Source organism: Oryctolagus cuniculus, chromosome 8, assembly GCF_964237555.1.
Source record: "Oryctolagus cuniculus chromosome 8, mOryCun1.1, whole genome shotgun sequence".
NCBI classification, from domain to species: domain Eukaryota; kingdom Metazoa; phylum Chordata; class Mammalia; order Lagomorpha; family Leporidae; genus Oryctolagus; species Oryctolagus cuniculus.
The window spans coordinates 1,091,241-1,112,257 of NC_091439.1; the positions used below are offsets into that span (position 1 = coordinate 1,091,241).

A 21,017-nucleotide genomic window follows, 5' to 3' on the forward strand; every position below is an offset into this window, starting at 1 on the left:
AAAGCAATGCATCCCGGCGGCTGCTGGGCCTCAGAGGTGACTGGCCGTGTTCTCTCTCCTGGTCTGTGCAAGAGTCTGTCCAGGCAAGAGCAGGCAGGAGCGGGGAGAGGCTTGTGCCTCGGCCTGACTGTGCCCGCGCACGGCTCCACAAAGGGCCTTTCAGGTGGCCAGCGTTCACTGCCAAGGGACCCGTGGGCCCCCGCCCTGAGCAGGTGGGGCAGACAGGGCGCCGGGACCAGTCTGTCTGTCTGTCTTTCACAGCAGGGAAACCTGCCTTTCCCCACGTTCGGACAGCCCCTCGGGTCACCCCAGGCACGGAGTTTCAGTCCGGATGTCTGGCTTCGTTCAGCCCCTCTTGAGTTTCAACATTTCATCGCGGGGCTGTGAGGGGCAGGGCCGGGGGCCCGTTGAATCCCGGGGTGGGAGGGGATGGGGGAGGGAGCCGCATCCCGTGGTTCAGGATCTGACCAGACTGGTTTCAGGCAGGCGTGCCTTCTGCTTGTTGCATTCTCCGAACTCCTCCCCTGTGACTGTCACACCCCTGACCTTGGCTGCCAGAGCCTACAGCACCCCCCGCCCTTCCCGTCCCCAACCATGAACGCTGCCTGTGTTTCTGTGCGCTGGAGCTGTCACTTCCTCTCCGAACCCTCACGGGTACCCTGAAATGTAACTGCGTGTGGGGACTTTGAAAGTTGGTGGTGGTGGGGAATAGAATGAAAACATGTCATGCATGGCTTTTCCCAACACACACGTGTTCCATGAACTTTTTGAAGACCCCTTGCTCTGTCACCATGTCACCGACCCGTCCATCGTTTCCACCGAAGACTTGTGTGGGCTCCCCAGAGGCAGACACTGTCACTGTGACAATGACAAAGCTCAGACAGGCGCCTGGCGCTGCCTCTGAGCCAAGCCCAGAGCTAAGTGGGTTACATAATGATGGCATTCCACAGGGACAATAAGCCGGTGTTATCCCATTTGACAGATGAGGGACCCAGATGAAGCCCCAAGGGGCTGAGTCACTCGTCCAAGGTCAGGCAGCCAGAAAGTGATGAGGCAGGAGGGTTCACAGCCTCCGGGCGCCCTGCACCCGCCCCCCACAAACCCTCTGCTGGGTCATCCCAGTGGCCCCTGTGGGGCCCTCACTTGCTGCTGGTACTAGGACAGTCTCAGGACTGGCTTCCTCCGAGTGCGTGGGGGGCTCGGCAGGCTCCCCCTTCTGCCTTCTCCCAGCCATGCACTAAGGTAGATTATTGGCCAACATCTCTTGGTAGAGTTGGTAAGAAAATGGAGCCACGGACCCATGGAAGCCTCTGCTGAGGATGGGGTCCACCGACTCAGGTACCCATCTAGACCTTTCCCCTACACTGTCTTCCTGCCCGCCCCCGCTTGTCTGGGGGCCCAGGCCCTTGGACTAAGCTCCGCCCCTCTCCCAGCATCCTAAAGTTTAGGGGCTGCACTGAAGTCGAAGTCGGGAGGTTTCCAAGGAGGGGGTGTGTTGAAGGGACTTCTGGGGGCACCGCTTGTCCGGGAAGAATGGGGGAGAAGTGGCAGCAGCTGCCGCGCGATCTCCAAGGACGTCGGTGTAGCTCCCCGGGAGACCCTCTGCCCTTTCCCCTCCCACCCAGCAGGCGAGCAGGGACTAAGCTGGCTGATTATCACCTGACGCAGCGCAGCCGAGGATCCCATTGGTGGAGCCAGATTTGACTGGCTCTCCCGTTCTCTCTCGCCCTCTCTGCCTCTCCTCCACGCCGCTTTGATTTCGCTCTCGCCTCTCTGCCTGTGCTCGGCTGGGATCGTCGTCTCACCGGAGGGAGGCAGGGAGGCAGCAGCGCGAGCTGCGAGCTGCGAGCCCCACCACAGCTGCCTGCCTGCGGGGCATGGAAGCTGCCTCCTTGGCGGCAGCAGGGAGAGGAGCGAGCGGGCGTCGCTGCCCGTGACCCAGGCGTCCGCGCTGTCCCCGCACCCGGGGAGCTCATCCACGCAGAGGTCTCTCCTCTCCCTCCCAGCCACGTCTTCGTCTGCAGAGTCCCGTGGACACTGGTGAGTGCCCTCCCCATCCCCTGTCTGTCCCGAGAGGCACTGCCCGGGGTGCCTGCCTGGATGGCTGGGCCCAGCGCCCTTGTCCCTCCCCCCACCCCCCACCCCCAGGCACTTGGCAAAGAGCTTCCCAGTTGGATCCAGTCTCCAGGGCCCCACAGTTACCCCGTGACCACTGTGCTGCAGTCAGCTACGCCAACAGGGACAGCGGCCTGGGGGAGCGTTCCCTCCAGCATTGCCCAGGGCTCTTCCAGACAAGCCCAGGGAAGGAGCACTAGCTGGAGTCCGCAAGGCTGTCTGCAGGCAGTCGGGCTCCTGTGCAGGTTTGGACATGTTAGGGATCACATATTGCTTGCACACATGAAGTACATGCATGTGTGTGGGTGGAGTCTATGGGTATCCATGGGTGGGGGCACCGCTCGTGGTGTGCGTGGGGGAGTCCGTGCCGTGGGGGGCTCTGTGTGCCGAGGTGCAACTCCCAAGCAGGATGGGGTGGGCCGGTGGGAGTGCTGGCAGCTGCCACGGCCTGAGGCAGGTGCGCAAACCTGTTGGCACGGGAAAGATCGGGGCTGGCAGAGTGTAGCCACATTTTCAAAGTGTGTGTCTCTGAGCCTGAAGGAGAGAGAGAGAGAGGGAGAGAGAAAGAGAGGGGGCACAGAACCAGAATGCAGGCGGAGCTGACGCGTGTGGGGACGAACATGTGTGCGCAGGCAGGCGTGTGGGCTGTGTGCTTCTTGTGGAGGTGGCGCACATACATGTTGGTGCCTGTGGCTTCCTCTTTTCCCCAAATATGGCTTAGAAGGAGGGGTGCGTGCTTGTGTGTGTGCCTGAGCCCGTGGACAAGAACATGTGTGCGTCTGTGTGGAGGTGACAGCCCGCGGAGGGGCAACCGTGGCGGCATTCGTAGACCGTGGACGGTGGCAGAAGGGGCCTGAGTGCGTGGTGAGTGTGTGGGAGTGAGGACGTCGGAGGGGCTGGGCGCCCTCCGTGTGTACAGGTGCATGCTGCCTGCGTGTGTGCGCACGCCTGCCTCGGGGTGAATTCACACGGGAGCGTGGGCGCTTTTTTTTTTCCGGGTGCTGCCTCAACCTGTCCCTCACACCCTGGGCGTGGAGCACCAGGGGTCACGCCCACCCTGGCTTTCTGCTCTCAGTGTCACTCTCCCAGAACTGTGGTGAGGAAGAGCTGAGCAGCCTGCCGCCCAGGGTCTTAGCCCCAGGCGCGGCTGCCCCCGCCTCTGGGAGGACTCAGCAGAGGAGGTATCCAGGCAGGAACAGGTCCCTGCCCCAGGCGCAGGCGTAGACAACATCTCCTGGAGCGGGGGAGGTGGCTCAGGTCTCTTGGGTGGGGGTGCTGATGGTGCTGTGTGAGTGTGGGCATATGAGCGGCACACGTGTGTCTCCCGGGATGGAAACTCCCAGTTGCTCCCCACCAGTCCCTGTGGATTACAAATGGGGTAGCTATCACAGGATCGTTCCCACATACCCAGCCCGGTCTGTTTGAGTTTGGGCTGGACCCGGGAGCATCCCTATGCTTATTGAACATAGGATTTCCCCCTGCACAAAGCCCCGGCATTTGGCTCCAGGTGGGAGGCAAAGATGAAATGGGACTTGAGTGACACCTAGGGCAGGTAAGGACTGTCACCCAGCGCCTTCACCCTGTACCTGCCACCCAGGCAGCCCACGGGGTGATGTAGAGGTGTCAGGCACCGCAGCAGGCTTAATTGATGGGAGAGTGTGGGTTGGATCTTCTAGAAGCTACTAATAAAAGTACCTGCTTTTGCAGGCACAAGGTGCTCCCCCCCCCCCAAGCTCCTGGGCAAGGGGAGAAGATAAAGAAGGGAAGAGAGGACAGGAGGTGACACTGCGACATACTGGGGGCTGGGCTTGAGGAAGGAGTGGGGCAAGTGCACGTCCACATGCCCTAGGGGAGCTCCCATCTGCCTCGTGTCCTCCCGTCCACACTCTCTGCTCCGCCGGGTCCTGGATCTCAAGTGAGGCAGGTCAAAGTCGCGGCCAGAGCCAGCCCTTAACAAGAGCACAAGTGAAGGGGTGGTGCCTTGGTCCCTTAGTCCCTAGAAAAGCGCCAGATGTAAGGGTAGGAGCGAAGGAGTGGGAGAGGGAGGCATGAGAAAATGCAGTTCCTTGAAAGGAAAGGAAGGGAAGGAGGAGAAATAAACAGTGGAAACCCCATATGGGTCTGCCTGCACATGCTAGCTGCCTGCGCTGTGCCTGTTACACACACACACACACACACACACACACACACGGGGATGCAGCATCATCTGCACAGTCCTGAGACTCCAGAGCTCACATCATTTGCTGGCTGTGTGGTCCTGGCCATGCTAGCATTGCCCAGCCTCAGTTACCTCATCAGTAGAATGGGGTAATAATAGTCCATACCTACCGAGAGGCTTGCCTGAGACAGTGTTTGTGGAATTATGAGCGTGTGGTTGGCCCCATTAGCTGTCAGTGTTAAAACTGATTATTTAAGAGTCAAGTCAACCCAACCAAGCATTGAAAAAAAAAGCTTGAAGGGGGCGGAGGCCCGAGCTGCCCCCTCCCACCTCAAATGAATCCATGTGAGCCTACCTGGCCCTGGTCCCATAGGATGGCGAACTTTGCTGAGTCACCTCCCCGCCCCAGGTGGGGGGGCCCTCGGAGCCTCATCCCAAGGGTCTTGGCTTCCAGGGACTCCTGGCTGCCACTGCGTGCCACCTGCCTCCCCTCTGCGTGCCAGCTCCTCCCCTCCGCAGGTGCTTCCTGCCTCTCCTCTGCCTCCCACCCGCGCGCTCCACCCCCACCCCTTTCTCTTTTCACGCCTGCTGGCTGAAGGCCCCCACCCTCCTCGGCTCCATCTGCTGCAAATCTGTCCCCGCCCAGCTCATGCAGCGTTCCCACTGCCTCGGCCACCTGTCAGGTGTCATGTGCGCTGCAGACCAGAGTCCCCCGCCCGCGGACACAGCGTCCCAGCCCGGGTCCCTCCGGGGTGCTCGTCCCTGTCAAGTTGATGAGACAGGTGCACCTGAAGGGGTCTTCAAGGTTCCACCTTGCACGGGATGTCGGGAGCAGGACAGGGTACGAATCCTTCCCCACCTGATCCTTGCAGGGGCCGATTCAGAGGGGGAGCATGGAGCTGCTGTCCACCCCTCACAGCATCGAGATCAACAACATCACCTGTGACTCCTTCCGCATCTCCTGGGCCATGGGGGACAGCGACCTGGAGAGGGTCACCCACTACTTCATCGACCTCAACAAAAAGGAGAATAAAAACTCCAACAAGTTCAAGCACCGGGTGAGCAGAGGGGGCACCAAGCGCCGCTCCCCAGCACCCGCCTCCCGCCCTGCTCCCGCCCTGGAAGGAGCAGGTGAAGGGGACGGGTCTGGACTCGGGGTTGGCTGGAATCTAGACCTCTCCCACTGTGTCAGCTCGGGGAAGGGGTCTGACCCCTCTGAGAGCGTGAGCCCCCTCGCTGGTGGGCGACAGGGGAATCATGACACACTGGGGACCGGGTGAGTAATGTTTGCGTGGCGTTTGGCATGATGCCTAGCACAGAACGAGCGCCACAACTGGGACTTCAGACAGGCGGAGAGCCTGGGCCGTGGTGACGTCGCAGGCTGTGACATTGCCTGGGGAGCCGTGTGGCCTCGGGCAGGGCTGCACCCTTTGGCCAGGCACTCCAAGCACCCCGGACCCGTCTCCCTCTCCCTGGCCCTCGCCCGCCTCCTAGCCGGGTGTGGAAGAGGAAGGCGAGGGGGTGCTCCACGGTGCCCTCTCCTGGGTCTAAATCTGGGGTGCCCGGTGGGTGGGGGAAAGGCTCCAGGGGCGTCCACACCTGGCGGGGAGGCAGGGGCGAGGCGGGAAGAGGCTGGCTCCCAGGACCGCAGCCCCGGCGTGGGTTACTCTCCCTGGATGTGGCTCTCCCGATCTGGGTGTCTTTTGGCAGGCCAGTTGCCACGGTGACACGAATGTGCGATGCCGCCCCCTGAACCCTCCCCCTGAAGAATAAGGCATATTTTCCCTTCCTCCCTGGCTTCTCAGCATTTGCTGTTGCCGTGGCGACGGCGCTGCAGTGTGCCGAGCTCTCGAAGTCTCCGCAGAAACCAAGATTTGCTGCCTCCCCACCAGCGGCCCCTCGCTCGGTTCCCAAGAGAACGGGTCGTGGGGGGAGGCTAGTGGAGGGGCACCCGCTGTCTGGCCACCCCAAGCCACCACTTGCGGGAAGCCCGTGGGTCCCTGAGATGCAGATCTTCCTCAAGGGAGGATAAGAGGGGCTCAGGGGAGTGGGGACCTGGAGGGAGCATCGAGATGGGGCGTGATCCCCAGGTGTGACTTGACTTCCCACCCGTACCCCGCTTTGCAGGATGTCCCCACCAAGCTTGTGGCCAAGGCGGTGCCACTGCCCATGACAGTGAGAGGCCACTGGTTCCTGAGCCCCCGCACGGAGTACAGCGTGGCCGTGCAGACGGCGGTGAAACAGAGCGACGGCGAGTACCTGGTGTCCGGCTGGAGCGAGACGGTGGAGTTTTGCACTGGGGGTGAGGCCCTGCCCTTGCCACCTCGGCACATTGGGCTTGGTGGTGGTCACGCGCGGGGCTTGCTCTTAATCCTGCCCACGCTGTGGCCACTGGGCAGCAGGCGGAGGCCACGGGGGAGACACGCGTGCATGAGGTGGCCTTTTCTCTAAAGCCAACAGCAGAGCAGGCACAGCAAGTGTACCGGCAAGCCCCTCCCACGAGGGGGCGGAGTTGCTGCCCTGGCTTGGCCCGCTGCATATTTGTGCAATTGCAACAGAGTACTCCCAACTTTAAAATCCAGCATGGGAACCCTTTCTAAGTGTAGGGCTCGGCGGTGTTGAGTACAGCCGCATGGTTGTGAGAGCACCAGCCCCCAGAACCTCATCTTGCCACACTGAGGCTCTACACCCCCTCTCCCCTGTTACACAAGCCCCTGATTCCCCCTCCCCCTGCCCCTAGCATTCACCATTCCCCTTCCAACCTCGCAAACCCGGCCGCCCTAGAGGCCTCTTGTGAGTGGGATCCGGCCGCATCTGTCCTCTGGGGCCCGGCTTGTTGCTTGCATGCTGGAGAGTGGTCCAGGCAGACCACGCCTTGTCAGTCTGTCCTTCATCCGTGGGCTCTTGGTGGGCCGATCCCACTGCACTTGCACTGAGCTTGCGCCCCTGGCCTGGGAAACTGTCCCTACGCAGTGGCGACACTCCCCCCACCCCCACCCCGGGCTCTCTGAACACAGCTGGACGTGCAGACGCCTGCGTGAGCAAACCCTGGGCTCTGCAAGCTGCGTCACTGATGTCTCAGGATCTGCTCCGCCCCCGGCCCCGCCCCCAGTGCTCCATTCTTCCCGCGTCCACAGTGGGAACTGCTCCAGATCCCTGCGCGTCACGAGGAAGGAGCAGGGAACACGCCCAGCCCCGAGCCCCTGAGGCTGCGCCAAGGCACGTGCCGGCTCTCCTTGAGCTGGCCCACTGTCTTCCAAGGGCCGCTTCTGTCCAGCTGCCTGCAGGCGTCCCCGCTCCGGTTCACCCGCAGAGCCTCACACGCAAACCGGGGAGCTGTCCACTCACCGCTGGCCCAACCAAGCACCCCGGCCAGCCACACAGCAGCCAGGAGGAAGGCGCCGATTCCCCCAGCGGCTGTGCTGTGGCCGGCCCTCCCTGCTTCTCCAGAGATGGGAGACAGAGCCCTTGACCCAGCCCCAAGTCTGTCTAGACCAGGTGTGGAGCCCAGGCTCCATTCTGCCCAGACTCTACCGGAGCCCCCGCCCGTCACGACAGCCGGTTTCCACGTGGGCGGCGTGGGCGGCCTGCTCCCATCTGCCGGACTCAGAGAGCTCTCCTGGAAGCCCCTCGTGTGTCCTCTCCCTCTCCCGACCTTCATTTCCCTTCGTGCACGAGGGTGGCCTGGGATGGCAGGCAGTCCCCCGGTGCAGAGAGCTTTTCGTCTCTGGCAGCGCAGGTGCAGAGGTGACGAGAGCGGCCAGCACGCCGGTCCCCATCTGAGTCCGGGGCGCGGCTGGGGCTGTCAGGTCCCCTCTGCCGCTGGAGGGTGGGGTGAACGTGGGTGTGTGGGCCGCGCCGGGGGCTGCGAGCCCTCACTCTACCTGGGCGCTTGCAGATTACGCCAAGGAGCACCTGGCGCAGCTGCAGGAGAAGGCTGAGCAGATCGCCGGCCGCATGCTGCGCTTCTCCGTCTTCTACCGCAACCATCACAAGGAGTACTTCCAGCACGCCAGGTACGCGCCTCCCTGGAGCACCTGCTCCTGCCCTGGCTGGCTCAGGGGCCCCGAGCCCTCCCGAGGCCGGACTGGCTCTGGATCAACCACCCCTTTGGGACTGGGCTCAGGCCAGGCAGGTCGAGCGCCCTGGGGACAGCGCCCCCTAGTGGAGCACCATGCCAACAAGCCTGGGGGAGCGAGCCCCCACCGGGCTCAAGCACCACGGGTCAGCCAGTTCAGGCCCTGTAGCCCCCGGGGGGGGGGGGGGACATGGAAGCTTCTAGGGAGCATCAGGCCTGGTGGTTTGCAAACTGGGTGCTGGGGAGCCTGGAGGCCTCAGAGAGGCATCCTAGGGAGCCCCTTGGATTGGCGGTTGAGAGGACTCCGAAGGTGGGCTTGGGGGACCCCTGCCTGTCGTCCAGAGCAGCCGCAAACTCCTTTGCATGTGTGCTTTTTTTTTTTCTGGGGGAGAAAGAGGAGGACTCTGCCATCCAAAAATGCACGAAAGTTCATGGTCTGCGCCAACCCCCCTGCCCTTGGGTGAGGAGCTGAGGCCAGGGAGAATATGGGGCTGTCCCATCCAGCCAGGGGCAGCCAGGACCGGGCAAGGGTGAGGCGAGACCAGGATGTCCACCCCCCACCTCCCACCAACGAGGTCAGGCAAGCCGCTGGCACTGTGTGCATCATGGCAGCCAGCGGGCGTGGGTGTTCTCAGCTCTCCGCAGAGCAGGGAGGCCCTCGGAGGTCTGTGTGTGTTACTGAGAGGCAGTGTTTAATTGTGGGGTCCCTCTATCAGCAAGAAAGAGAACCGGGGAGCCCCCGTGACATCTTGCTTCCAGATATTACGGCTGGAGGCGCCGTGCACGCTAAAGGGAACCTCAAGTCTGGCTGGGAGAGTCTAGAAGATTTGCTGCAATCCTCTGTGTGATTGCAGAGCAAATTTGCACCCTGCGCACAGTAGGCCAGCAAGTATTTGTCAAATGCACGTTCCTGAGGTTCTGCAGGGGGGTTCAGAGAAGAGCAGATCCCTCTGCCCAGCTTGAAGGAGGATGGAGGGGAGACGGGCAAGCCAGGCAGAGGCAAGATCCCTGGGGGGCTGCAGGCTGTTACCCAGAGGGAGGTAACAGGTGAGCGACAGGGAGCCAGAAAGACCTGACTGTGAGAGCCTTGCTGATCACACCAGCCCCCTCCCGGGGGCTTCCAGCTGGGGGCAACAAGCCCAGATCTCTTCTCTGTGCAGGAGTGGGCTGGGTGAGCCCATCCCCGCTCTTCCATTCTGGAACACTCTATTTGTGACTGCTGGAGGCAGCCGGCTGGTGGGCGACGGGGCTGGCTCGCTGCCTCCTGACCAGGTGCAGCAGCCCCGGCTAACCAGAGGCCTCTCCTCTCCCTCCCCCCTCCCCCCGCTGTGCGTCTCCCCCGGGGCTCGGCAGGACCCACTGCGGGAACATGCTGCAGCCTTACCTAAAAGACAACAGCGGCAGCCACGGCTCCCCCACGAGCGGCATGCTGCACGGCGTGTTCTTCAGCTGCAACACCGAGTTCAACACTGGCCAGCCCCCGCAGGACTCCCCCTACGGCCGCTGGCGCTTCCAGATCCCCGCCCAGCGTCTCTTCAACCCCAGCACCAACCTCTACTTTGCGGACTTCTACTGTATGTACACGGCCTACCACTATGCCATCCTGGTGTTGGCGCCCAAGGGCTCCCTGGGCGACCGCTTCTGCCGCGACCGCCTGCCCCTCCTGGACATTGCCTGCAACAAGTTCCTGACCTGCAGCGTTGAAGACGGGGAGCTGGTCTTCCGCCACGCCCAAGACCTCATCCTGGAGATCATCTACACGGAGCCCGTCGACCTGTCCCTGGGCACCCTGGGGGAGATCAGCGGGCACCAGCTCATGAGCCTGTCCACAGCTGATGCCAAGAAAGACCCCAGCTGCAAGACCTGCAACATCAGCGTGGGCCGCTAGGGACCCCCCTCCTCGGGGCTGGGGGCTGGGGAGAGAGGGCGGGAAGGCTGGAGATGAGTGGCAGAGCTTCAGGGAACTGGTTTTCTCTCCCCTGCCCCCCTTGGTCCACTCCCTGCACTCCACCTGTCTTGCCCCGTCTCCCACCCCCTGGCATTGCAGGCAACAGACGGTGGTGTCCCCTTGATGAGTGGCGCCCAGCCCATGCCCAGCGGACTTGGGGGGCTTCTTAGCCTCTGTGGGCTGGGATTCTGGAGCACTCTCCCTGCCTCTGGGTACCCTGTCCTGTGGTTCCCTGCGGTCTCCCAGAGGCCCTGGCTGCCTCCCTTGCTCTCCCAGGAAGCGTCTCCGGGCCAAAGGCCATGCAAAGGAGACACAGATGGCCTTCCTCAGCCCCACCCCACTCAGGGCCACCCCAGAACGTCCCCTCCTGGACAGCTGGGCTGTGGGGGCTTCCCCCAGAGGGCCTAGACCCCTGCCCTCTATATAAATAGTCTCCTGCTCCAGCGTCATGCCCTGGCTGCTCCCTGCCCCCAGACCCTCTTCCTGCATGGGGGAGCTGCGCTGCCTTCACCCCCCTGCCCACGTGGGCGCTCCTCCTGCTCTCTGGGAAGGAGCCCTCTTTGTTCGCTCGGCTTTGGGGGCTCCAGGCTGGTGGGATTTTCCCCCTTCTCCCTGGAGCCGACACCTACTCCAGTGTACCTCTCCTGGCACAGGAAGCACTGGGTGGGGGGTCTAGAACAGCAGCCACTGGGGGGTCGAGGAGGGGGCTGGAGACCCCTGAGACCCAGAGACCCCTTCCTCAGCCAGGAGTGGGCCACCTCGTGCCCTGATGTGGCCCACCGTGGACGTGGAGGACTCGGGGGGGCGCTTCTGAAGAGGCCTGGCACCCCACCCGGCTGTGCACTGGACTCGCTAGCTCTGCCACGGCGCTGTGACTGTGCCCGTGTGTGATCCGGACTGTGGATGCCGCTCTGCGCCCCGCCCCCTCCGCCCGCCGCCACCCCTGCCGCCCTGCTGGCTGTGTGTGGGGGGGTCCCTCCCTGGGGAGTCCTTGTGAAGTCCCTGCCTGCGTGTTCACCTACTGCCTACTGCTGCACCGCTTGCAACGGCAGACTCAGCAAAGCACCGGAGAGACCCGGGAGCGGCTCATGGAAGAGAAAGCGCTCCCCACCGGGTGACTTTCTGGGGTGGAGGGCGGAAGGGGCCAGCGAGGCTGTGCCGCGGAGGGTGGGGGGCCACGGCTCACCTCTCCTGTGGCCAGGGAGCGGTGCAGTCAGCTGTCTCCTGGGGGTGGGTCGGGAGGTCTGAATCGTGGAGCAGGAGAGGACAGGGCCCCAGGCCCTCTTCCCGCCCCCATGTCGCTGTGGGGTGGCCCACCGCCCTCTCTGGCCCGGCGTCCTCCTGGGGCTGGGCCCGCCCGCCTATGCTGTGCTTGCCGTGTGCACCAATAAAACCACCTCGGCCAGAGGGGCCCGCCTGCCTCGGTCCACTTGGGCTGCACAGACTGGGCGGCGGCTGGGCCGTGGGGACTTCTGGGGCTCTGAAGGCTGGGAAGGCTAAGACCCCAGTGCCAGCGCTCACTTCCTGGACGCACAGCCCCTGGGTCTCTCATGGGGCGCGTGAACCCCGGGCCTGGAGGCGCCACCCCCTGAGCCCATCCCCCTGACAAATGCTGGAAACACAGCCGCGCTCTGGGCTCTGGGAGGCTGGGACAGAGGCGGGCAGCTGTGCCGTCCACAGAGGAGCTGGGGTGGGGGTGGGCCCCGGGTCGGGCCGCCTGAAGCCTCTGCAGGGGTGCACCCAGACCCCACTGCGAGTGCAGAGCCACGCCTCCGGCTCGGTAGGGACTTTGGAGGTCATTCATTCCCACCCCGTGCTTCCCGTCTGGGGAAACTGAGGCCTCCTCGGAGAGGTTCCCTGATGGCCCTGAACTTCTCTTCCCTGGGAGCCACAGGTGCCACCCCCTCCCCCGCCAGGTCTGAGTCACCTCTGCGTCTGGCATTATATTCCAGCAGCCTCTGCGGGAGAGGGAGTGTTCTAGAACAGTCAGAGGCACCCGGCCGCCACCTCCGCTGGCTGACTCAGGGCCAGCGTTGTGTCATCCTTCGCTGGGCACAGGAAGGAGCTAGAGGGCACATGGCCGCTTCCGAGGACCTACTGTGCGCCAGCCAGCAGGCCGGTGCCTGCAGCACGTCAGCCCCTTTAGCCTGGGCCGTGTCGTCCCACTTAGCGGGTGAACAGAGCGAGGCACAAAGGGATGAACGGGTAGCTTACAGTCTGCAGCTTATAGTCCGTAGGCGGCCGTGCCCAGGCTCTGACCCAGAAACCAGGGCCTTCCCACCTTCCACCCCGTCTGTTTGCCTGCCGGTGTGCCGGGGCCACCTGGGACTAAGCCCTGTCCGGACACTGTGCCTTCCAGGGCCTCCTCCACCACCCGCGAACGCTGGGCCGGGTCCAGATACCGCTAGGGGGTGCTGTGGAGTCATCAGTGCCGTGGGGTCTGGTTTCATAGGCGCGGTAGGAGCCCTGGACGTCAGGAAGTCCAAGGTCAGGGTGACCGCAGGGTCCCCCCTCCTGTGTCTGAGCAGACCTGCCCAGGACGCTGCCTCCCGCAGAGCAAAGAGGGGCTGATCTCAGTCTTCCTTGGTGCGCCTTTTGGGTTCCTTGGTAAGAAAAACTGGTTCTGAGCCCTCTGCGTGGGAGACAGAGGCATCGGATGGAGGCAGGGCCGGGGTTGGGGGCCCTGTGCAGCCTCCTCCAGAGAGCCTGTTCCCCGTCCTCTGTCCAGATGGCTGCCCCCGGCACACGGCCAGCACCGGGCTGCTCGGAGCACCCGTCAGCCAGAGCTGGGTCAGCGTGGACGCCGAGCCTGCCCTGGGGCGCTCCCCAGCCTGAGCCTAATGTGACCGGAGGAAGGAGAGGAGTGTGTGCACACCTGCACATGCGTGCCCTCCGTGGGCTGGGTCAGAAGCCCACAGGCAGCTCCAAGGGGCAGGACAAGGGTGGGCTGCAGACTTCCATGCAGCAGAGGCTCCCTGAGTTAGCTCCATCTCCTGTGTGGGCAGCGAGGGAATGGGAGGCCCTGGGGTACAGGCCCGCCCTCCACCCGCCTCTGCCCGACACACACACTCTCCTCCGCACCTCTGTTCCCACCTTTCCTCCCGGGCCAGCCATTCTCCCTACAGTCCTGGGTGGATGAGTCCCTGCCCCCTCCAACACCGAGGCCCCTCACCGTTTCACCCACAGAAAGGGATGGAGGCCCTCGGGAAGCTGAGCCAGGAGGTGATTGGTGGGAAAGCCGCGTGGCCACAGCGTCTGCCGGAGATCGGGACCAGATGTCGCCGGGGTGGGGGCGGGGGCGGGGGCGGGGCAGGCTGCGGCAGGAGAAGTGGCAGCTCTGGTTGGCAGGAGGCTGGGTCGGGGGCCTGGAGGTTCTCTGGGGGAAACATCTGGCTGCCCTCTCCCCAACTCCCCCAATCAGGCACTACTATTTTTGCAAACTGGAGCAGCGAATCTTTCACGGATTCCAGAATCAGCCTGTGCGTGGGGACAGTTGAGCACAGGGTGTGATTTGGGAGATGCCCAGGGAGGCCACCAGCTGGCCAGAAAAACACCCCCTGCTGCCCGCACAAAGCTCCTCCCGGCTGTGCATTAGCACTGCCCCCTCCAGCAACGGTGGCTGCGCCCTGAGCTCCCAACGCCTGACGGGAAACGCTGCACCCAGAGGTTCCCTTGGAGCACGGGAACAAAGCGGTCAGAAACGAGAGGCTTGTCTGGACCAGGAAAGGAACAGCAGGTGCGCTCCCGGTGACGGTGCAGTGACAGCTCACTCCAAAGGCCGTCTCACCCTTGACCATGAGGATGGTGGTAGTGTCAATATCTAGGCACAGAGAGGGGAAGTGACTCACCCAGGGTCACACAGCCACCAGACGTAGAGCCACGTGTGCTCTCCAGCCTGTGACCTTCATACTACTGAGAAGGGTGTGCGGCCGAGGGGAGGGGCAGGAAGAGGGAAAAGGAGAGTGAGGGGTGGAGCACCCCACACCTCTGCCTTGGAGGCTGGACCGGGCTTTCTCCTGGCTCTGAGGGACAGGTCACTGGTTTGGGGGAGCAGAGGCCCGGGGAGGGGACAGCTGGCCAACAGCTCCTGACTGCCAGGCTCCTGCCGCCCTAGAGGGAGGTACAAACTGGGAGCTATGCTAATCTCTACCCTGGCCCGTCTCTCCCTGTCCCAATGAGACCCCCAGGGCTTGGAGCCAGCTGGAGAGCCAGGGGGCTCCCCGACCCCCCATCACCCAGCTATGGGCAGCTGCTGAAGCCGCTCTCATCTAGACCCCAGGAGCAGCCGGAAGGTGAGGGTGGCCTGGGCCAGAGAAACCGAGAGACAGACAGACATCTCCCCTCCGCTGGTTCACTCCCATAATGCCTACAACAGCCAGGGCTGGGCTGGGTCCCAGCTGGGAGCCAGGAGCCCATCTTGGGTCTCCCACATTGGCTGGCAAAGACCCAACGACTTGAGTCGCCACCTGTGGCCTCCCAGGGGGCTCATTAGCAGACAGCTGGAACGAGGAGCTGGAACCAGGACTAGAACCCAGATGTTCCAATACATGACACGAGCATCTTCACCAGTGTCTAAACCGTCAGCGGCCTGCCCCTGTATGTTAACCTACTGACTCCTGACATGGTCTCAGCCAGCTCTGAGCAGCCTCCCCCGCCCCAAGGAGGGAGACCCCCGCTTGTCCTCCTCCACCTGTCCATCATCCACGCTGGGGGCTGCCCGCTGCTCCTCTGGGCATGGGGGCATAGGAGCTAGGTCTGTAGTCCTTGGAGCTCCCAACATAACTGTGGCCACTGAGAGAGATTCTGCTGTGAATTCTCGCCTACATAAGTGGGTATGCCCAGGTGTGGGCGAGGCGCCCAGGTGGCTCCAACCACTGGGGGACGGGGCAAGGGGTCTTTCCATTCTGTTGCTGGCCCATCATGCTATCCCGAGCATCCCCACCAGAGAAGGAAGCCAGGAGGGGTGGCCGTGACCTCACAGCCTGGGACTCCACGGGGCCATAGCAGTAGCCCTCTGGGTCTCTCCCGCTCCCTGCCCCGTCATCAGGCCTGCGGGACAGAGCTGCAGCCTGCATTCCTGGAAGAGGGTGCTGAGCACGTGGGGGATATGAGTGGCATGTCTGGATCCACGGCTTTCCGCCTACAAGGTCCACGTGCCACACGGCTGCCCAGGGGTCCCCCCCAACACTGGGTCCAGACTGACAGCATCTGGTACGCACTGGGGCCAGCACGAGGCCCACAGTCCACTGAGAGCCCAGGCATCGGCCTCTCCAGAGTGTGGCAGCTGCCAGCCCAGACGCAACAGCGGGCTCCTCTCTAGGGGTCTCTTCCCCCGGGAGATCCACACAGAGCCAGCAGGAGGTCTCTCTGGAAGGCCTGTTTTCTCTCCTCTCCTGGCCTCGGGACGGCAGAGGCCTGGGCCTCCCCGTTGGCAGGGGAGGGAGGAAAGTGGCGGCTGGACCAGACGCAGCCTGGGGTCGCCTGGGGAGAGGGACCCGAGCTGGAATGTTTGCTCAGTGGCTGCCTGACAAGTGTCTGGCTCTTGCCTGCACAAGAAGGGGACCTGCAGGGGCCAGTGCTTCGTGTGTGGCCATGCGACAGGCAGGCCTGGGGGCCCGACCCAGCTACCGAGGCTTTTCTGGCTCCTGCTGGGTCCCCCCCTCACTCTGCTCCCGCTGCCAACACCCTGCAGCGCCCCCCCTCCTTCCACCCAGATGGACACACAGCGCGAGCCCCTTTTACATCCCTCCTCCCTCCCCACCCAACAGCCTCTTTATAGAATATGTGGGAGGGCCATGGGCAGCAGCCAGCCTGCTGACTGCAGTGTGCCGGGCGCCTGTGCGAGAGTGAGTGTGTTTGTGTGTGTGCCCGAGTGTGAAATCACACCCTCCAGGGACCTGGAAAGGCAAGAGGGAAGGGTGGCCAGCAAGGCCAGGTGTGCTGGCTGCACGCCGGCCCCAGCCGCAGCCAGCCCGCACATCTGCACCAGGACACACACCCTCCCCCCAGCCCCCACACTCCCACACCCCCACTCAGCATCCGGCAGGCCACGGGAGGTTGGCTGTAACACTTTCTGTTTATTGGCCGGGGTACCCCCGGTGTGACTGACCAGCCACTGGGCCCGAGAGACGCCCTTGTCTTGTTTCTCCTGCCACTCCCCGCCCCCACTGTGGCCCCTGGGGGACAGGCACGGACACGTGTGCCCAGTGGAGGCTGGAGGAGGGTGAGAGACGCACGTTACAATGCAGACACCGCCGCCGCCGGCTGTACACAACGCAGCGAGCAGAGCTGGGCGGGAGGCGGCAGGCGCTACGGGACAGCCCCTGGGCCCGGCGGGGCCTCCCGGGGAGGGACGGTCACTTCAAGTGTCTCAGGGAGCGAGCTGGCTCCCTGGCCCTGCCCCCTCGCTCTGGCTGTGAGGATCGCTGATGAAGGAGTCCAGTCCCCCCACCTCCGGGGACGGCAGCACCTGCAGGTCCTGGCGCCTTCGCTCACCCCGACCCTGCACTGTCCGGCCTGGCTGACCGAGGGCAGCAGCCGTCACTTCCTGCTGTGGAGTGTGTCCTGGAACTTGGTGCTGGTGTAGCGCAGGTGGAAGCCTTTTTTGGTGATGGTGTCATCCGAGTGGAACCTCACCAGGACGGAGTCTCCAGCCGAGTAGACCTCCTCGGGGGGCTGGTGGAGAAGCGAGAGGGGTGTGAGGGAGGCAGGGGCCCCCCGACCCTCCCCACTGCCCTCAGTCCCTGTAAGCAGAGCTTCTTGGTGGGAGCCGAATGGGGTGCCTGGGGTGTGGAAGGAACATGGGGTGGAGGAGTCTGTCTCAAGTTCACGGTCAGTCTCTGCAGATCTGGCTTCACAGTCCGCTCCAGGTAGCGCCCCCTCCCGCCCACTCAGGGTACAGCGGCCTGCAGAGAACCCTGGTCCTCCAGCATGAAAGAAAAAGGTTTCTGAGCCCCTGGGGGGCATTTTTAGTTACTGTGCCTGGATGGGGCTCCTGTCTGGGGGGAGGGGAAGAAGCCACCTGGGGACACCTGGCTGGGTGTGCGGCTCTGATGGAGGGCAGAGTGGGGAGGGCGTGCTGGCTTGGAAGCCAGCAGGCAGAGGGGCTGTGCTCGCCTCCCGCTTCCCACTCCCTCTCCCCAGCCGCTGCCAGTCACGCAAAGGCCTGAGTTTGGCTCCCAAGGGGAGGTTCAGCCAATGCTGGGCCCAGCAGCTGCCGCAGCTCCCGGGAGCCCTAACCCTCTCCTGGGCCCCAGACTGCCCTGGAGCAAGGCCAGGGAGGTGAGACAGAGTACATGTGAGCATGTGAGAGGAAGCATGTGAGTGTGTGTGTGTGTGTGAGAGAGAGAGAGAGAGAGAGAGAGAGGGAGAGAGGGAGAGAGGGAGAGAGGGAGAGAGAAGCCACAGACTCGTTTGGGGAGGCAAATGAATCACGCATGGGGTTAGCCACTGCCGTTACACAGGGAGGAAGTAATGCTCAGGGCTTGCCTAGACAGCAGGAGCAGGGCTTTGGGGGGACTTCCCAGTCCCTGGGGAAGAAATGGACAGAGGAGGGGGTAGGAGTGGAGGTGGAGGTGGGTTAGGGCCTGGTTCAGTGACTCAGCTCAGACCCCGCCCCATCACTGGCTGCCACTTTACAGAATGTTCTAGCCCTCCCGATGTGTAGGAGGGCCACGGGCTGCACCTTCTGAGAGCGGCCTTGAACAGGGCAAGGGGGCGTAGGGGGCCACAGGCACTCTGTCCTGCTCCCCAGCCCCCACCAAACAGGTCCTGGGCAGGGCCTGGCCCTGAGGCTGTAGGAATCTCTCCTGCCCAGATTGCGGGGGTGGGGAAGGCCCAGGGAGACTGGCCACTGGAGCCCCCGCCCCCAGCCTGCCCAGGAGCGCAGGCATGCCGCCCACATCTGTGCTGGGCCTCTGGCGTGGGGCTGGGAACGCACCCCGGAGCCGCAGTAGCGCCCCAGCCTGGGGGCGGTGCTGTCGTAGCCATCGAAGAGCTCCATGTAGTCGTAGCCACAGTCGCTCTCCTCCTCCACCTCGAACGTCTGGAACACGAGCTCCACGCCGTAGCCCTCCTCGGCCACGATGACCCACTCACAGTCCACGCCCCCGGGGTAGTTGTTGTCTCCGAACTGGGCGTGGGAGTACAGGTCCTTGGTCTTCACGTCTGCCCGCACCTGGCCCCCACACTCTGCGGGGACAAGATGGGCCACCACACCTTGAGCGCCGCCACCGGCCAGGCACGGGGCTGCACCCTCCCCACCCCTGCCCTGGACCCCCGTGGCCAGACGGAGGCTGGCGGCAGAGGCCTCCTGGCCAGGGACGGGGCCCAGAGCAGGTGCCTGGTTGCTCCACCTCCAGGAGCTGACCACTGGAGGGGGTGGGGGCGCTCTGCGGGCCGAGGCTGTCTAAAGGGGACACTGCCAACTGGCTCCAGGGCAAGCAACACTGCCCAGGAGCTTTCGTTTTCGAAAAGCTGCGCATCTGGGTTTTCTACAAAAACGGCTCATTTTAAAACAGTGGCTCAATGTTGTACCCCGCCGTGCAGGGACGGCGCTCCCAACCGACAGCCTGGGTCTGGCATTCAAGGTCTCCGGCTCCAGCCCTTGTCTGCAGCCACCGCTGCCCTCACGCCATCTGGTCACCTGGCCACACCCTGGGCCGCACTGGGTGTGGCTCTGCAAGGGCCCCTCCCCCACCAGAAATGCCTCCACCACTGCCCGGTCCAGGAGGCCTCGGCGCCTTTTCTCTCGCCCTGCTCTGGTTCTGTCTCGTGTTGCAACTGCCTGGGCCTGCGTGACTCCTGGGCTGTGAGCTCCCAGCGGGGGAGGGGCTCAGGCCAGAGTCACCGCCCTGCGCCCCTGTCTTCTGGCACAGAGGAGGTTCAGCCAACAGCAGCCGAGGGGCCGGCGCTGTGGCGTAGTAGGCTAAGCTTCTGCCTGCAGTGCCGGCATCCCATATGGGCGCCAGTTTGAGTCTGGCTGCTCCACTTCCGATCCGGCTCCCTATTAATGGCCTGGGAAAGCACAAGTACTTGGGCCTCTGCACCCACGTGGGAGACCCGGAAGAAGCTCCTGGCTCCTGGCTTTGGATCGGCCCAGCTCTGGCCATTGTGGCCATTTGGGGAGTGAATGGTAGACGGAAGATCTCTCTCTCTCTTCCTCTCTGTCTCTGACTGCTTCTCAAATAAATAAGTCTTAAAAAAAAAAAAAAAAAAAGAAAAGGAGCTTAGGCAACCAATGAATGCAGAGGAAGCCCCTTGATGGCTGGTTTTTTGTTTTTTGTTTGTTTGTTTGTTTGTTTGTTTTTTGACAGGCAGAGTGGACAGTGAGAGAGAGAGAGACAGAGAGAGAGGTCTTCCTTTTTCCGTTAGTTCACTCTCCATTGACCACCGCGGCCGGTGCACCGCGCTGATCTGAAGCCAGGAGCCAGGTGCTTCTCCTGGTCTCCCATGCGGGTGCAGGGACTTGGGCCATCCTCCACTGCACTCTCCGGCCACAGCAGAGAGCTGGACTGGAAGAGGAGCAACCAGGACAGAATCCGGCACCCCAACCGGGACTAGAACCCGGGGTGCCGGCGCCGCAGGCGGAGGATTAGCCTAGTGAGCTGCAGCACCGGCCCTTTTTTTTTTTTTCTGCTTGGTTCATTTCGTGACCAGCACTTAGGATGCCAGCTGCCACATTTTACTAGATAACTGCAGAATGAATGAGTGAATGAGTGAATGAGTGAGTGAGTATGGGGGGGGCTGGAGAATGAGGAGGCAACTGCACTTTCAGTGGGAGCTGTAGGGTACTTCCTCCCCATCCCAGCTGCTCTAGCTCCCCCCCCAGCAATCGCCATCACCGCCCAGTCCTTTCTGACCCTGACCTGTGACCCTCCCCCAGCCCCGCACCCCTCGGCGCCCACTCGGAGCCCCTGGCCTGGTCCCCAGGACACACTGGCATGCCCCGCCTCCTGGGCCGCAGGGCCCCGTGTGTCTGAGCTGACACGGGCTCTGCAGCCCCCCAGGGCGGCAGGGGCCCCACCTGTGGAGTGCTGCACCTGGAAGCCCTTGCGCTGGACCGAGTTGTCCGAGTAGAAGCGCAGGAACATGCGGTTCCCGGTGGCCAGGACGGGCTCGGGCTTCTTGGTGCCACAGAAGCGCCCCAGGACAGGGGCCTTGGCGTCGCGGCCGTCAAACACCTCCAGGTGGTCGTAGGCGCATTCGGGCTGGGACTCGATGTCCATCTCCACGAAGGTCTGCAGGGCGCGAGGGGCAGGCAGCTTAAACACGCGGCTGGGAACAGGGGCGGGGGCCCAGGTGGTCCCAGGAACGGGCAGTGCTGGGAGAGGAGGCTGTGCCCAGGCAGCAGCTGGGTGCCGGGTCCCGGGGCTCAGCCCAGCCCCCCGCCCCCAGGCTGCAGGGGCTCTGGAGGTGGCACCCACAGGACGTGGAGGAGCAGGGGTGCCCATGCAGCTGGGGGCCGGGCACCTACCAGCTTGACCCGGTGCCCGGGGGTGCTGGAGATGGCCCAGGTACACTCCTTCTTGCTGGGGTACTTGTCGGGCCAGTTGGGGCTGGTGAGGGTGCCGCTGGTGGACGTCACCTTGTGGTCACAGCCAGCTGTGGGGAAGTGAGTGATGGCACCTCCTGCAAGAGAGGCCCTTACCCACCCCGCCCCCACTTCCCCCATGTCTCCTGTCTTGTTCCCCTGCAGGCCTGCGGGAACACTAGCTGGC

At 63.6% G+C, this 21,017-nt stretch overlaps 2 protein-coding genes across 7 annotated transcripts in view; one reads left to right on the forward strand and one right to left on the reverse strand.

Annotated features, from left to right (window-relative positions):
- Positions 1-1,476: 1,476 nt before the first annotated feature.
- On the forward strand, positions 1,477-11,716 carry PHYHIP (phytanoyl-CoA 2-hydroxylase interacting protein). Of its 3 annotated transcripts, none has more exons than XM_008249880.4 (5): positions 1,477-2,040; positions 5,146-5,331; positions 6,401-6,575; positions 8,172-8,289; positions 9,705-11,716. In XM_008249880.4, the coding sequence occupies exons 2-5, from the start codon at positions 5,167-5,169 to the stop codon at positions 10,237-10,239; spliced, it is 993 nt and encodes a 330-aa protein (XP_008248102.1). In that variant the 5' UTR covers positions 1,477-2,040; positions 5,146-5,166; the 3' UTR covers positions 10,240-11,716. The 3 variants fall into 3 exon arrangements, with proteins under 3 accessions (XP_008248102.1, XP_008248101.1, XP_008248099.1); XM_008249879.4 differs by lacking the exon at positions 1,477-2,040 and adding an exon at positions 2,197-2,360; XM_008249877.4 differs by lacking the exon at positions 1,477-2,040 and adding an exon at positions 2,789-2,979.
- Positions 11,717-16,356: 4,640 nt separating this feature from the next.
- BMP1 (bone morphogenetic protein 1) overlaps positions 16,357-21,017 on the reverse strand; it is a 38,725-nt gene continuing 34,064 nt past the window's right edge. For all 4 annotated transcript variants that reach the window (XR_011378152.1, XR_011378151.1, XM_017338316.3 and 1 more), the window contains 4 exons: positions 20,774-20,901; positions 20,324-20,537; positions 18,239-18,489; positions 16,357-16,974 (listed from right to left, as the gene is read on the reverse strand). Coding sequence is in view for 2 of the 4 variants with exons in the window: in XM_017338316.3 (XP_017193805.3) it covers positions 16,840-16,974; positions 18,239-18,489; positions 20,324-20,537; positions 20,774-20,901 (728 nt within the window). In the remaining 2 variants the exon portion in view is untranslated. The remainder of the gene's footprint in view (positions 16,975-18,238; positions 18,490-20,323; positions 20,538-20,773; positions 20,902-21,017) is intronic.